The sequence below is a fragment of the Ranitomeya variabilis genome, chromosome 3, assembly GCF_051348905.1.
Source record: "Ranitomeya variabilis isolate aRanVar5 chromosome 3, aRanVar5.hap1, whole genome shotgun sequence".
NCBI lineage: Eukaryota > Metazoa > Chordata > Amphibia > Anura > Dendrobatidae > Ranitomeya > Ranitomeya variabilis.
Genome location: NC_135234.1, coordinates 199,443,563 through 199,459,030, shown reverse-complemented (window position 1 = coordinate 199,459,030; position 15,468 = coordinate 199,443,563). Strand labels below are relative to the sequence as shown.

Genomic DNA, 15,468 nt, shown 5'->3' with positions numbered 1-15,468 from the left:
TCCTTACAAAGTGACACATACAGATGTCCACCATAGTCTGATTATTAAAGGAGTTTTCCAGTTTCAGTAAGGTGTAATTTGTTTTTTTTTTAAAAAGCAAACTGTGTTTTACTCCCCATTATTGGGTCATCACAGTCTTTGCTGCTGCTTTCAGTGTGTTTTTGTTTGCAATGCTGATATCACATCGATATCACTGTAGCCAGTTACTGAGCTTAGTTGCTCTGCCTGAGTAGACTGCATGAGCCACTCAGTGCTACTGTTCTCACTGGCTGCAACGCTGTTGACTTGACATCAGTGCTGCAAGCAATAACAGACACCGGTAGCAGTGGTGGAGACTCAGCGCAGGACCTGGGAAATCTGAGAAAAGCTCAGTTTATTTATTTAAAAACAAACAAAAAACTGCGCCTGAGCATAAGATTTATCTGAAACCAGAAAACCCTTTAAAGACCTAATGAAGAGCATTTAGATATTTTGTTTATATTTATAGTTAATACATAACTGTTTAAGATTTGATATAAAAAAAAATCAAAGCAAAATTTCAATGTATTAAGAGAAAAGCATTTCTCATGAAGCCACAATTTTTACTCCGCTGTGAACTTTATATGTGGAATATGATTTTCTCCAGACCACAGTCTTGTTTTATTTATTTTTTTATCTGTGCTAAAAGTTTGCATTTTCAGTTTCAAATGGATAAGCACAGCACAATATAATATGCACATTCCATTACAGGCAGAAATTAATGGGATATACAAAGTATTTCATACATAAAGATCATGATACACAAATTTAAGTCAGGTTCACACAGGGGATGCTATTTTTTACTACAATAATTAAAAACATGACACGTGAATAGTGAACCTTTGTTTATATATACAGTTGTGTGAAAATGTTTCAGATCACCAAACAAATGTAAATATTAGACAAAGATAACACAAATAAACAATGTAAATACTTTTCTGCCCAATGATGACAGAAGTATTCTAGAAGTGATACCTTTATTGGCTAAGGGTACCGTCTCACAGTGGCACTTTGGTCGCTATGACGTCACGATCCGTGACGTTCCAGCGATATACATACGATCTCGCTGTGTCTGACACGATACTGCGATCAGGGACCCTGCTGAGAATCGTACGTCGTAGCAGATCGTTTGAAACTTTCTTTCGTCGCTGGATCACCCGCTGTCATCGCTGGATCGGCGTGTGTGACGCTGATCCAGCGATGTGTTCGCTTGTAACCAGGGTAAACATCGGGTTACTAAGCGCAGGGCCGCGCTTAGTAACCCGATGTTTACCCTGGTTACCATTGTAAATGTAAAAAAAAAAAAAACACTACATACTCACATTCTGGTGTCTGTCACGTCCCTCGCCGTCAGCTTCCCGCACTGACTGTGAGCGCTGGCCGTAAAGTAAAAGCAGAGCACAGCGGTGACGTCACCGCTGTGCTGTGCTTTATGGCTGGCACTGACACAGTCAGTGCGGGAAGCTGACGGCGAGGGACGTGACAGACACCGGAATGTGAGTATGTAGTGTTTTTTTTTTTTACATTTACAATGGTAACCAGGGTAAACATCGGGTTACTAAGCGCGGCCCTGCGCTCTCCAGCGACCACACAATGACTTACCAACGATCACGGCCAGGTCGTATCGCTGGTCGTGATCGTTGGTAAATCGTTTAGTGTAACGGTACCCTAACCAGAAAATAATCACTAACACGGTACCACAATACAATTTGTTATTGTACATCACAAACACAAAGTGCAATTCTTAAATGAAGGTCTATGTGATTAAAGGAAAAAGAAATCCAAACCTACAGGGTTCTGTGTGAAAAAGTGATTGCCCCCTAAACCTAATAACTGGACGGGCCACCCTTAGCAGCAAAAACTTGCGATAACTGGCAATGAGTCTTTTACAACACCCTGGATGAATTTTGGCCCACTCATCTTTGCAGACTTGTTGTAATTCAGACACACTGGAGGATTTCCGAGCATGGACCGCCTTTTTAAGGTCATGCCACAGCATCTCAATCAGATCATCAAGTCTTCCAGGTCCTAAAGCCACAAAACAGTCCCAGACCATCACACTGTCACCACCATATTTTACTCTTGGTATGATGTTACTTTTCTAAAATGCTGCTTTACTTCTATACCAGATGTAATAGGTTATACACCTTCCAAAAATTTCAACTTTTGAGTCATCAACCCAACAGAGTATTCTCCCAAAAGTCTTGGAGATCATCAAAATGTTTTCTGACAAAACTGAGACTGAGACTTTATGTTCTTATTTCTCAGCAGAGGTTTTCATCTTGGAACTTTGCCATGCAGGCCATTTTTGTCCAGTCTCTTTCTTATGGTGGAGTCACGAACACTGACCTTAACTGAGGCAAGTGAGGCCTGCAGTTCTTTGGATGTTGCTGTGGGGTCTTTTGTGACCTCTTGGATGAGTTGTCGCTGTGCTCTTGGTGTAATTTTGGTAGGCTGGCCACTCCTAGGAAGATTTATCACTGTTCAGTGTTTTTGCCATTTGTGGATAATGGCTCTGACTGTGGTTTGCTGAATTCTCTAAGCTTTAGAAATGGCTTTTATAATCTTTTCCAGACTGATAGATCTAAATTACTTTAATTCTCATTTGTTTCAGAATTTTTTTGAATCGTGGCATGATGTCTAGCTTTTGTGGAGCTTATGGTCTACTTCCCTTTGTCAAGCAAGTCCTATTTAAGTGATTTCTTGATTGAGAACAGGTGTAGTTGTAATCAGGCCTGGGAGTGGCTAGGGAATTTGAACTCAGCTTCCTAAAGATGTGATAAACCACAATTAATTTATGATTTAAGGGGAGGAGCACAATCACTTTTTCATACAGGGCACTGTAGGTTTGGATTTCTTCTTCCCTTAAATGGGGTTTCCCATGAACAAAAGTTAATTTTAATCAATAGATCTTGGAATAATAATAACTTCCATAATTGAGTGTGTTTAACCCCTTTCTGACACATGACGTACTATCCCGTCGAGGTGGGGTGGGCCCGTATGACCACCGACGGGATAGTACGTCATATGCGATCAGCCGCGCTCACGGGGGGAGAGCGGCCAATCGCAGCTGGGTGTCAGCTGACTATCGCAGCTGACACCCAGCACTATGTGCCAGGAGCGGTCACGGAGGGGGCTCCCTGAGTGCTTCCCTGAGACCCTCGGAGCAACGCGATGTGCTCGTGTTGCTCCAAGGGTCTCTTACCTCCTTCTCCCTGCAGGCCCCGGATCCAAAATGGCCACGGGGCTGCTTCCGGGTCCTGCAGGGAGGTGGCTTACCAGCGCCTGCTCAGAGCAGCCTGCAGCCCTGCCTGTCAGATCGCTGATCTGACCCACTGCTGTGCAAAGTGTCAGATCAGCGATCTGACCCTGTAGCATGATGACACCCCCCCCCCCCCCCCCCCCGGTGTAAAAAAAAAAAAATTCAGATGTGTAAAAAGAAAAAAAATTCCTAACTAAAGAAAAAAAAATATATTGTTCCCATAAATACAATTCTTTAAATTAAAAAAACAATAAAAGTCTGTAATGACCCGAACTATAAAATTGTGCCACTAGTTAACTCCTTCAATGAACACCGTAAAAAAAAAAGAGGCAAAAAACAACGCTTTATTATCATACCGCCAAACAAAAAGTAGAATAACACGCGATCAAAAAGACGGATATAAATAACCATGGTACCGCTGAAAACATCATCTTGTCCCGCAAAAAATGAGCCACAATACAGCATCATCAGCGAAAAAATAAAAAAGTTATAGTCCTCAGAATAAAGCGATGCAAAAATAACTATTTTTTATATAAAATAGTTTTTATCGTATAAAAGCGCCGAAACATAAAAAAATATATAAATGAGGTATAGCTGTAATCATACTAACCCGAAGAATAAAATTGCTTTATCAGTTTTATGAAACACGGAATGGTATAAACCCCCCCTAAAAAAAAAAATAAAACAGAAATTCATTCTGCTTCACAAAAATTGGAATAAAAAGCGATCAAAAATGTCACATGACCAAAAATGGTACCAATAAAACGTCAACTCTTCCCGCAAAAATCAAGACCTCACATGACTCTGTGGACCAAAGTATGGAAAAATTATAGCTCTCAAAATGTGGAGACGCAAAAAATATTTTTTGCAATAAAAAGTGTCTTTTGGTGTGTGACAGCTGTCAATCATAAAAATCTGCTAAAAAAACAGCTATAAAAGTAAATCAAACCCCCCTTCATCACCCCCTTAGTTAGGGAAAAATAATAAAATTAAAAAAAAGTATGTATTTCCATTTTCCCATTAGGGCTAGGGTTAGGGCTAGGGTTAGGACTAGGGTTAGGGTTGGGGCTAGGGTTAGGGCTAGGGTTGGGGCGGGGGCTAGGGTTGGGGCTAGGGTTTGGGTGGGGGCTAGGGTTGGGGCTAGGGTTAGGATTGGGGCTAGGGTTAGGGATAGGGTTAGGATTGGGGCTAGGGTTAGGGATAGGGTTAGGGATGGGGCTAGGGTTAGGGTTGGGGTTAGGGCTACAGTTAGGGTTGGGGCTCAAGTTAGGGTTAGGGTTGGGGCTAAAGTTAGGGTTTGGATTACATTTACGGTTGGGATTAGGGCTAGGGGTGTGTCAGGGTTAGGGGTGTGGTTAGGGTTATGGTTGGGATTAGTGTTAGGGGTGTGTTGGATTTAGGGGTGTGGTTAAGGTTGGGATTAGGGTTAGGGGTGTGTTGGAGTTGGGGTGTGGTTGTGGTTAGAGGTGTGGTTGGGATTAGGGTTAGGGGCATGTGTGGGTTAGAATTGGGGGTTTCCACTGTTTAGGCACATCAAGGGCTCTCCAAACGTGACATGGCGTCCGATCTCAATTCCAGCCAATTCTGCGTTGAAAAAGTAAAACCGTGCTCCTTCCCTTCCGAGCTCTCCCGTGCGCCCAAACAGGGGTTTACCCCAACATATGGGGTATCAGTGTACTCAGGACAAATTGGACAACAACTTTTGGGGTCCAATTTCTCCTGTTACCCTTGGGAAAATACAAAACTGAAAAAATTTGGGGGGCTAAAAAACCCTTTTTGTGGGAAAAAATATTTTTTCATTTTCACGGCTCTGCATTATAAACTGTTGTGAAACACTTGGGGGTTCAAAGTTCTCACAACACATCTAGATAAGTTTCTTGGGGGGTCTAGTTTCCAATATGGGGTCACTTGTGGGGGGTTTCCACTGTTTAGGTACATTAGGGACTCCGCAAACGCAATGTGACGCCTGCAGACCATTCCATCTATGTCTGCATTCCAAACGGCGCTCCTTCCCTTCTGAGCTCTGCCATGCACCCAATCAGTGGTTCCCCCCACATACTGGGTATCAGCGTACTCAGGACAAATTGGACAACATCTTTTGGGGTCCGATCTCTCCTGTTACCCTTGGGAAAATACAAAACTGGGGGCTAAAAAAGAATTTTTGTGAAAAAAAAAAAAGAATTTTTATTTTCATGGCTCTGCGTTATAAACTGTAGTGAAACACTTGGGGGTTCAAAGCTCTCACCACACATCTAGATAAGTTCATTAGGGGGTCTACTTTCCAAAATGGTGTCACTTGTGGGGGTTTCAATGTTTAGGCACACCAGGGGCTCTCCAAACGTAACATGGTGTCCCATCTCAATTCCAGTCAATTTTGCATTGAAAAGTCAAACGGCGCTCTTTCCCTTCCAAGATCTGCCATTTGCCCAAACAGTGGTTTACCCAACATATGGGGTATCGGCGTACTCAGGACAAATTGTACAACAACTTTTGGGTCCATTCTCCTGTTACCCTTGGTAAAATAAAACAAATTGGAGCTGAAGTAAATTTTTTGTGAAAAAAAGTTAAATGTTCATTTTTTTTAAACATTCCAAAAACTCCTGTGAAACACCTGAAGGGTTAATAAACTTCTTGAATGTGGTTTTGAGCATCATGAGGGGTGCAGTTTTTAGAATGGTGTCATACTTGGTTATTTTCTATCATATACACCCCTCAAAATAACTTCAAATGTGATGTAGTCCCTAAAAAAAATTGTGCTGTAAAAACGAGAAATTGCTGGTCAACTTTTAACCCCTATAACTCCCTAACAAAAAAAAATGTTGGTTCCAAAATTGTGCTGATGTAAAGTAGACGTATGGGAAATGTTGCTTATTAAGTATTTTGTGTGACATATCTCTGTGATTTAAGGGCATAAAAATTCAAAGTTGGAAAATTTCAAAATTTTCGCCAAATTTCTGTTTTTTTCACAAATAAACGCAGGTGATATCAAATAAATTTTACCACTATCATGAAGTACAATGTGTCACGAGAAAACAATCAAAATCATCAGGATCCGTTGAAGTGTTCCAGAGTTATAACCTCATAAAGGGACAGTGGTCAGAATTGTAAACATTGGCCCGGTCATTAACGTGCAAAAAACCCTTGGGGGTAAAGGGGTTAAATAAAATGTTCCTGTGCTGAGATAATCTTATAAATGTGCACCTGCTATGTACTGTGTAATGGCTGTGTCCACGGCCGCCATCATTACTGACTGGCGTATGGGGCCAGATGGGCAGAGGGGGCCCGCATTGGGCCCCGTCTCATCTGCCCATCGGGCCCGGGCCCCAGCGGCAGGCTTCTGACAGTACACTGAACCTGCGTCTTTACAGTTTTTACACACATCATCATCGCTGTCCCCGAAGGGGCTCACAATCTAGATTCCCTGTCAGTATGTCTTTGGAGTGTGGGAGGAAACTGGAGTACCCGGAGGAAACCCATGCAAATACGGGGAGAACATACAAACTCCTTGCAGATGTTGTCCATGGTGGTATTTGAATCCAGGACCCCAGCGCTGCAAGGCTGCAGTGCTAATCACTGAGCCACAGTGATGCCCATGCGATTTGCACACTTTGGGCAACATTTTAACCAGACTGTGTCCGGCCTTGTTCAATACACTTGCATTGAGCAAGGCTGCTTCCATCTAGCCAGTATGTGACCACAAGTATGCAAATCAAATACTTGCTAGCACATGCCCAGTGTTGGAAATGGAGACTCCTCATAGCGCGTGATGTGAGGATTCACAAATCTGCAGTCACATAGAGTGACTGCAGACTTGTAGCCTAAGGCCAGACAACCCTTTTAAGGGATTAAAAAATAATGACCTCCTATGTATGAACAATAATTAAAATACATTTATTGAATGGGGTATCTGTTTCTATTAACTTACCATAATAAGGTAGAGGTTCAGCAAGACAGTATGCATCAGGAACTGTTACATAGCTGTTTGCCATGGTCTGCTCCAGGCCTTCCCACTGTCTCATTAACCCACTTTAGTTTTACTTTTCTGTAGAGAAATCCTGAAAAGAAAACATAATTATCAGATTATTTTTATTATTCACTGGGATTTCCTTTAGTTTATCTTGGTTATTTTTTGTTTGTTATTAGCTGCATTACACCTCATTTGAATTGTGTACTGGAATTTCAGGGAGGCAAAATCAATGAATACTATGACTTACCAATGATCCATTTTTTCAAATGTAGCTATATCAGGCTACTTACAATGGATTTTAATTATAAACCAAAGAGAAGGAGAAGCTACTGAATTCCTCTCTCACTGTTGTCACCATAAGGGTATGTGCACACGTAGAAAGGTCCACTGTGGATTTTTCCGCAGCGGATTTGATAAATCCACAGGGCAAAAACAGTGCGTTTTTCCTGTGTATTTATCGCGTATTTACTGCAGTTTTTGTGTGGTTTCTACTGCGGTTTTACACCTGTGGTTTTCTGTTATGGAGCAGGTGTAAAACCGCTGCGGAATCCGCACAAAGAGTTGACATGCTGCGGAAAATAAACCGCTGCATTTCCGCGCGGCTTTTTCTGCAGCATGTGCACTGCGGATTGCGTTTCCCATAGGTTTACATTGTACTGTAAACGCATGGGAAACTGCTGCAGACCCGCAGCTATGGAAACGCTGCGGATCCGCAGCAAAATCCGCAGCGTGTGCACATGGCCTAAAACTATATACAGTATATGGTTATATGGAGACATCAGTAGTATGCATTTAAAAAAAACACAAAGAAAAATAAGTAGAAAAAACACAACTTTGCTTAAAAAAAGCAGTGTGTGAGAATAAAATTTTAAAAAATATGTCATATCTTGAAATCAGAGCAATGTCCTAAATTGGTTATTTCTGCTCAGGCTTATTATTCTGGTCTTGTGAGGCCATGTTTTTTTTACCGCGGATCTGCAAGCGTTTTTGACGCTGCGAATCTGCAGCAGTTTCCCATGCGGTTTACAGTACCATGTAAACCTATGGAAAACCCAATCCGCTGTGCACATGCTGCGGAAAAAAACGCGCGGAAACGCAGCATTGTTTTTTCCGCAACATGTCAATTCTTTGTGCGGATCTGCAGCGTTTCTGCACCTATAAACTTGCATTGAGTCAGGCACATCTGCAGCAAAACCGCAGATATAAAAAAGATCTGCGGTTTAGCTGCGGGTGAAACGCTGCAGATCGGGAGGAGGGAAGTGTGTGGGCAGAGTGTGGGCTGTGACTGTGCGTGTATGTGTGTGCGGGCGGGGTCTGCGAGCTGCCAGTGGGTCTGCGGGGGTCTGCGGGGCTATCGGGGGTCTGCCGGGGCTGTCAAAGGTCTGTGCGGGGCTGTCGGGGGTCTGCTGGGGCTGTCGGGGGTCTGCCGGGGATGTTGGGGGTCTGTGAGGGGCTGTAGGTGGTCTGTGCGGGGCCGTAGGGGGTCTGTGTGGGGCTGTCGGGGGTCTGCTGGGACTGTCGGGGGTCTGTGCGGGGCTGTCGGGGGGCTGTGCGGGGCTGTCGGGGGTCTGCTGGGGCTGTCGGAGGTCTGTGCGGGGCTGTCGGGGGTTTGTGCGGGGCTGTCTGGGGGTCTGCGGGCTGTCCCAGGGTCTGCGGGGCTGTGCGGGGGGGTCTTTGGGTGTGTGTGTGTCTGCGTGCGTGCAGGCATCGTCCGATGGGACTACAATTGTTTTTTCTGCAGCATGTCAATTCTTTGTGCAGATCTGTAGCGTTTCTGCACCTATAGACTTGCATTGAGTCAGGCACATCGGCAGCAAAACCGCAGATGTAAAAAAGATCTGCGGTTTAGCTGCGGGTGAAACGCTGCAGATCGGGAGGAGGGAAGTGTGTGGGTGGAGTGTGGGCTGTGACTGTGCATGTATGTGTGTGCGAGCGGGGTCTGCGGGCAGTCAGTGGGTCTGCGGGGGTCTGTGCGGGGCTGTCGGGGGTCTGCCGGGGTTGTCGAGGGTCTGTGCGGGGCCGTCAGGGGGTCTGCCAGGGCTGTTGGGAGTCTGTGCGGGACTGTTGGGGGTCTGCCCATGGCTGTCGGTCTGTGCAGGGCTGTCGGGGGTCTGCCGGGGCTGTCTAGGGTCTGTGCAGGGCTGTATGACATACAGTACATACAACAGAACATACAACATACCGTACATACAACATACAACAGTACATACAACATACAATAGTACATACAACATATAACATACAGCACATACAGCAGAACATACAACATATGACATACAGTACATACATCAGAACATACAACATATGATATACAGTACATACAACATACAACAGTACATACAACATATAACTTACAACAATGCATACAACATACAACAGAACATACAGTACATACAACAGTACATACAACATACAACAGTACATGCAACATATAACATACAGCACATACAACAGTACATACAACATATGACATACAATACATACAACAGTACATACAACATACAACATATGACATACAGAACATACAACAGTACATACAACATACAACAGTATATATAACATACAACAGTACATACAACATATGTCATACAACATACAACAGTACATACAACTGTACATACCACATATAACATACAGCACATACAACAGTACATACAACAAATGACATACAGTACATACATCCAGTACATACAACACATACATATAGACATACAGTACATACATATAGACATACACTTAGTGATGAGCGAATATACTCGTTACTCGAGATTTCCCGAGCACGCTTGGGTGTCCTCCGAGTATTTTTTAGTGCTTGGAAATTTAGTTTTTATTGCCGCAGCTGAATGATTTACATCTGTTAGCCAGCATAAGTACATGTGGGGATTCCCTATCAACCAGGCATTTCTGGGGCGGCTGGGGGCTGGTATTTGTAGCCGGAGGGGGGAAAATAATAATGGCCCCTCTAGGCTATGAATATCAGCCAGCAGCTGTCTGCATAGCCCTTCTGGCTATAAAATATAGGGGGACTTCACATCATTTTTTTTTTGGGGGGGGGGGTCCTACTATTTTACTAGCCAGTAAAGGCTACACAGACAGCTGCGGGCTGACATTCATAGCCTAGGAAGGGGCCATGGGTATTACCCCCTTCCCAGGCTACAAATATTGGCCCCCGGCCGTCGGCTTTCCCCCTCTGGCGCAGAAAAGTTTTTTTTCCGCCTAATCCGTTTTTTCTCATAGAGTTCTATTAGGGCCGGATTGCGCCTGATGGCCTCAATTTTCATCAGTTTTTTGCCTGATCCGTCAAAAAAGCTGTTTCCAGCGGACGGAGAAAACGTACAGAGGAAGGTTTTTTTCTGTCCAGCGAAAAAACGCCCAGCGACTGATCAGGCGAAAAACGTATGAAACTGAGATGTGAAATGATGAATTCGGCCTCCGTTTTCATGCATTGTTCCATTCAAATCATGCACATCTATCTATCTATCTATCTATCTATCTGTCTATCTGTATGGAGTGTGGGTTGGACAAATGTAAAAGAGGAGGTTGGACAAGAAATGACATCACAATGTTTTTTTCTCAATAATACATCTTTATTTAGCTTTCAAAGACGCTTCAAAAAACGCATCAAAACCGCGCAAAAAACGCATCAAAAACGCACCAGCGTTTTCTGCCAAGAGCTGCGGATTTAGTGCAGAAAAATCCACAGGCAAATCTTCAATGTGTGCACATACCCTGAAAAAGAAAAGCTAGAAACAAGTAGCCACGAGACTTTACAACTCATACATAACTATGACGAATTTATAGAATATTTAATATATTTCTATAATGGTTAAAGTGTGTAAGTGTGTCTTTGGGTTTGCAGATACAAGTTAGGCTAAGATCTTACAATTGTATTAAAAAATCATCCGACTTTCATGTAGAAAAAGCGGACAATTTTTCATCTTTATTCTTATTCTCATGGCATCAGTATTTCATTCATTTTTACATATCAGCAGTGAATATAACTTCCAAGGCCCAATACAGTTTCCTATGTGAATAATGGTAATGTATCCTGAAAAATCGGATGTTATATGTTTGATCGTCATGGGATTCAATTTTTCTTGCATACTCATAGACGTGAATAGACGAGGCTCATCCAAAATATGGATGAGTGCATTCAGCAATTATTTTCACGTGAACATTTGGTTCATATAAAAAATGTTCATCTGAACAACCCATTTGTGCGAGGGCAGTCAGTTTTTTCAATAGACAGCATTTGGACCAAAAATATGGTTGTCTCTAGCAGAAGCTGCAGTGATAATGCAGATTCTGTATTATCATTGTAGCTTCTAAGGTTAAGACTGCCTAAAGACCTTTGGTGGCTTAGTCACTTGACCGGGATGAGGCGGCAGATGTTCTCCTGAAGGATCTCATCCCAGTCCTAGATTAAAGCATCAGTAAACTCCCGGACAGTCTGTGGTACAACGTGGTATTGGTGGATGCAATGAGACATGATGTCCCAGATGTGCTCAATTGGATTCAGGTCTGGGGAAAGGGCAGGCCAGTCCATAGCATCAATGCTTTCATCATGCAGGAACTGCTGACACACTTCAGTCACCTGAGGCCTAACATTGTCATTCATCAGAAGTAGGGTTGAGCGAATCGGATCGGTCATTTACATAAATCGCCGACTTTTGGCAAAGTTGGGTTTCATGAAACCCGACCCGATCCCTGTGCGGGGTCGGCCACGCGGTACGTGACTTTCGCGCCAAAGTCGCGTTTCAATGACGCTAAAAGCGCCATTTCTCAGCCAATGAAGGTGGACGCAGAGTGTGGGCAGCGTGATGACATAGATCTCAGTCCCCACCATCTTAGAGAAGGGCATTGCAGTGATTGGCTTGCTTTCTGCGGCGTCACAGGGGCTATAAAGGGATGTTCCCGCCGACCGCCATCTTACTGCTGCTGATCTGAGTATAGGGAGAGGTTGCTGCCGCTTCTTCAGAAGCAGGGATAGCGTTAGGCAGGGTACATTAACCCCCAAACCGCTTGTGCTGTAGCGATTTCCACTGTCCAACACCACCTTTTGTTTGCAGGCACAGTGGAGGCTTTTTTTTTTTTTTTCCTCAGTGCTGTAGCTCATTGGGCTGCCCTAGAAGGCTCCCTGATAGCTGCATTGCTCTTTGTACGCCGCTGTGCAAACCAACTGCTTTTTTCAAAGCACAAATCCTGTTGCTCCTTCCTTTCTGCACAGCTATCTTGTTTGTTTGTCCACACTTTTGTTTTTTTTGTGCAGCTGTCCACTCCTTGTTATTGCTGCTTGCCATACCTTGCTGAGATTACTGCAGGGAGATAGTAATTGTAGGACAGTCCCTTTTTTTTTTTTTTTTTTAAATCTCCCTGAAAAAAAAATAAATAAAATTGTGGGAGATTAAGATTGGCATTTTTGCTTGAGTGCCGGTCCTGTGTGTGCCATCTGTCTCAAATTATTGGGGCACATAAAACCTAGTGTGTCATACTGGGAAATTTTTTTTTTTTTTTAAATTCTCACTGAAAAAAAAAACATAGTGGGAGATTAAGATTGGCATTTCTGCTTGAGTGCCGGTCCTGTGTGTGCCATCTGTGTCAAATTATTGGGGCACATAAAACCTAGTGTGTCATACTGGGAAATTTTTTTTGTTGTTTAAATTCTCCCTGACAAAAAAAAACATAGTGGGAGATTAAGATTGGCATTTCTGCTTGAGTGCCGGTCCTGTGTGTGCCATCTGTCTCAAATTATTGGGGCACATAAAACCTAGTGTGTCATACTGGGAAATTTTTTTTTTTTTTTTTTTAATTCTCCCTGAAAGAAAAAACATAGTGGGAGATTAAGATTGGCATTTCTGCTTGAGTGCCGGTCCTGTGTGTGCTGTTATGGTTCTCAATGGCAAGAGAACATAGCCCAGCAAACATACGAACTAGCTCTTGGAAGGATGGAAACTAAACTGACCATGAACTAAACCTGCCGCACAACTAACAGTAGCCGGGTAGCGTAGCCTGCGTTTTATCCCTAGACGCCCAGCGCCGGCCGGAGGACTAACTAATCCTGGCAGAGGAAAATACAGTCCTGGCTCACCTCTAGAGAAATTTCCCCGAAAGGCAGACAGAGGCCCCCACATATATTGGCGGTGATTTTAGATGAAAATGACAAACGTAGTATGAAAATAGGTTTAGCAAAATCGAGGTCCGCTTACTAGATAGCAGGAAGACAGAAAGGGCACTTTCATGGTCAGCTGAAAACCCTATCAAAACACATCCTGAAATTACTTTAAGACTCTAGTATTAACTCATAACATCAGAGTGGCAATTTCAGATCACAAGAGCTTTCCAGACACAGAAACGAAACTGCAGCTGTGAACTGGAACAAAATGCAAAAAACAAACAAGGACAAAAGTCCACTTAGCTGGGAGTTGTCTAGAAGCAGGAACATGCACAGAAAGGCTTCTGATTACAATGTTGACCGGCATGGAAGTGACAGAGGAGCAAGGTTAAATAGCGACTCCCACATCCTGATGGGAACAGGTGAACAGAGGGGATGATGCACACAAGTTCAATTCCACCAGTGGCCACCGGGGGAGCCCAAAATCCAATTTCACAACAGTACCCCCCCCTCAAGGAGGGGGCACCGAACCCTCACCAGAACCACCAGGGCGATCAGGATGAGCCCTATGAAAGGCACGGACCAGATCGGAGGCATGAACATCAGAGGCAGTCACCCAAGAATTATCCTCCTGACCGTATCCCTTCCATTTGACCAGATACTGGAGTTTCCGTCTGGAAATACGGGAGTCCAAGATTTTTTCCACAACGTACTCCAACTCGCCCTCAACCAACACCGGAGCAGGAGGCTCAACGGAAGGCACAACCGGTACCTCATACCTGCGCAATAATGACCGATGAAAAACATTATGAATAGAAAAAGATGCAGGGAGGTCCAAACGGAAGGACACAGGGTTAAGAATCTCCAATATCTTGTACGGGCCGATGAACCGAGGCTTAAACTTGGGAGAAGAAACCCTCATAGGGACAAAACGAGAAGACAACCACACCAAGTCCCCGACACAAAGCCGAGGACCAACCCGACGCCGGCGGTTGGCAAAAAGCTGAGTCTTCTCCTGGGACAACTTCAAATTGTCCACTACCTGCCCCCAAATCTGATGCAACCTCTCCACCACAGCATCCACTCCAGGACAATCCGAAGATTCCACCTGACCGGAGGAAAATCGAGGATGAAACCCCGAATTACAGAAAAAAGGAGACACCAAGGTGGCAGAGCTGGCCCAATTATTGAGGGCAAACTCCGCTAAAGGCAAAAAAGCAACCCAATCATCCTGATCTGCAGACACAAAACACCTCAAATATGTCTCCAAGGTCTGATTCGTCCGCTCGGTCTGGCCATTAGTCTGAGGATGGAAAGCAGACGAGAAAGACAAATCTATGCCCATCCTAGCACAGAATGCCCGCCAAAATCTAGACACGAATTGGGTTCCTCTGTCAGAAACGATATTCTCCGGAATACCATGCAAACGGACCACATTTTGAAAAAACAGAGGAACCAACTCGGAAGAAGAGGGCAACTTAGGCAGGGGAACCAAATGGACCATCTTAGAGAAACGGTCGCACACCACCCAGATGACAGACATCTTCTGAGAAACAGGAAGATCTGAAATAAAATCCATCGAGATGTGCGTCCAAGGCCTCTTCGGGATAGGCAAGGGCAACAACAATCCACTAGCCCGAGAACAACAAGGCTTGGCCCGAGCACAAACGTCACAAGACTGCACAAAGCCTCGTACATCTCGTGACAGGGAAGGCCACCAGAAGGACCTTGCCACCAAATCCCTGGTACCAAAGATTCCAGGATGACCTGCCAACGCAGAAGAATGAACCTCAGAAATGACTTTACTGGTCCAATCATCAGGAACAAACAGTCTACCAGGTGGGCAACGATCAGGTCTATCCGCCTGAAACTCCTGCAAGGCCCGCCGCAGGTCTGGAGAAACGGCAGACAATATCACTCCATCCTTAAGGATACCTGTAGGTTCAGAATTACCAGGGGAGTCAGGCTCAAAACTCCTAGAAAGGGCATCCGCCTTAACATTCTTAGAACCCGGTAGGTATGACACCACAAAATTAAACCGAGAGAAAAACAACGACCAGCGCGCCTGTCTAGGATTCAGGCGTCTGGCGGACTCAAGATAAATTAAAT

The 15,468-nt window shown here is 44.1% G+C and overlaps 1 protein-coding gene across 3 annotated transcripts in view; it reads right to left on the bottom strand.

The window, feature by feature from the left end:
* LOC143815608 (bile acid receptor-like) overlaps positions 1-15,468 on the bottom strand; it is a 210,884-nt gene that overhangs the window by 47,116 nt on the left and 148,300 nt on the right. For all 3 annotated transcript variants that reach the window (XM_077294986.1, XM_077294984.1, XM_077294987.1), the window contains one exon: positions 7,206-7,335. In XM_077294986.1, coding sequence (XP_077151101.1) covers positions 7,206-7,299 — 94 coding nt within the window. In that variant the 5' untranslated portion in view covers positions 7,300-7,335. The remainder of the gene's footprint in view (positions 1-7,205; positions 7,336-15,468) is intronic.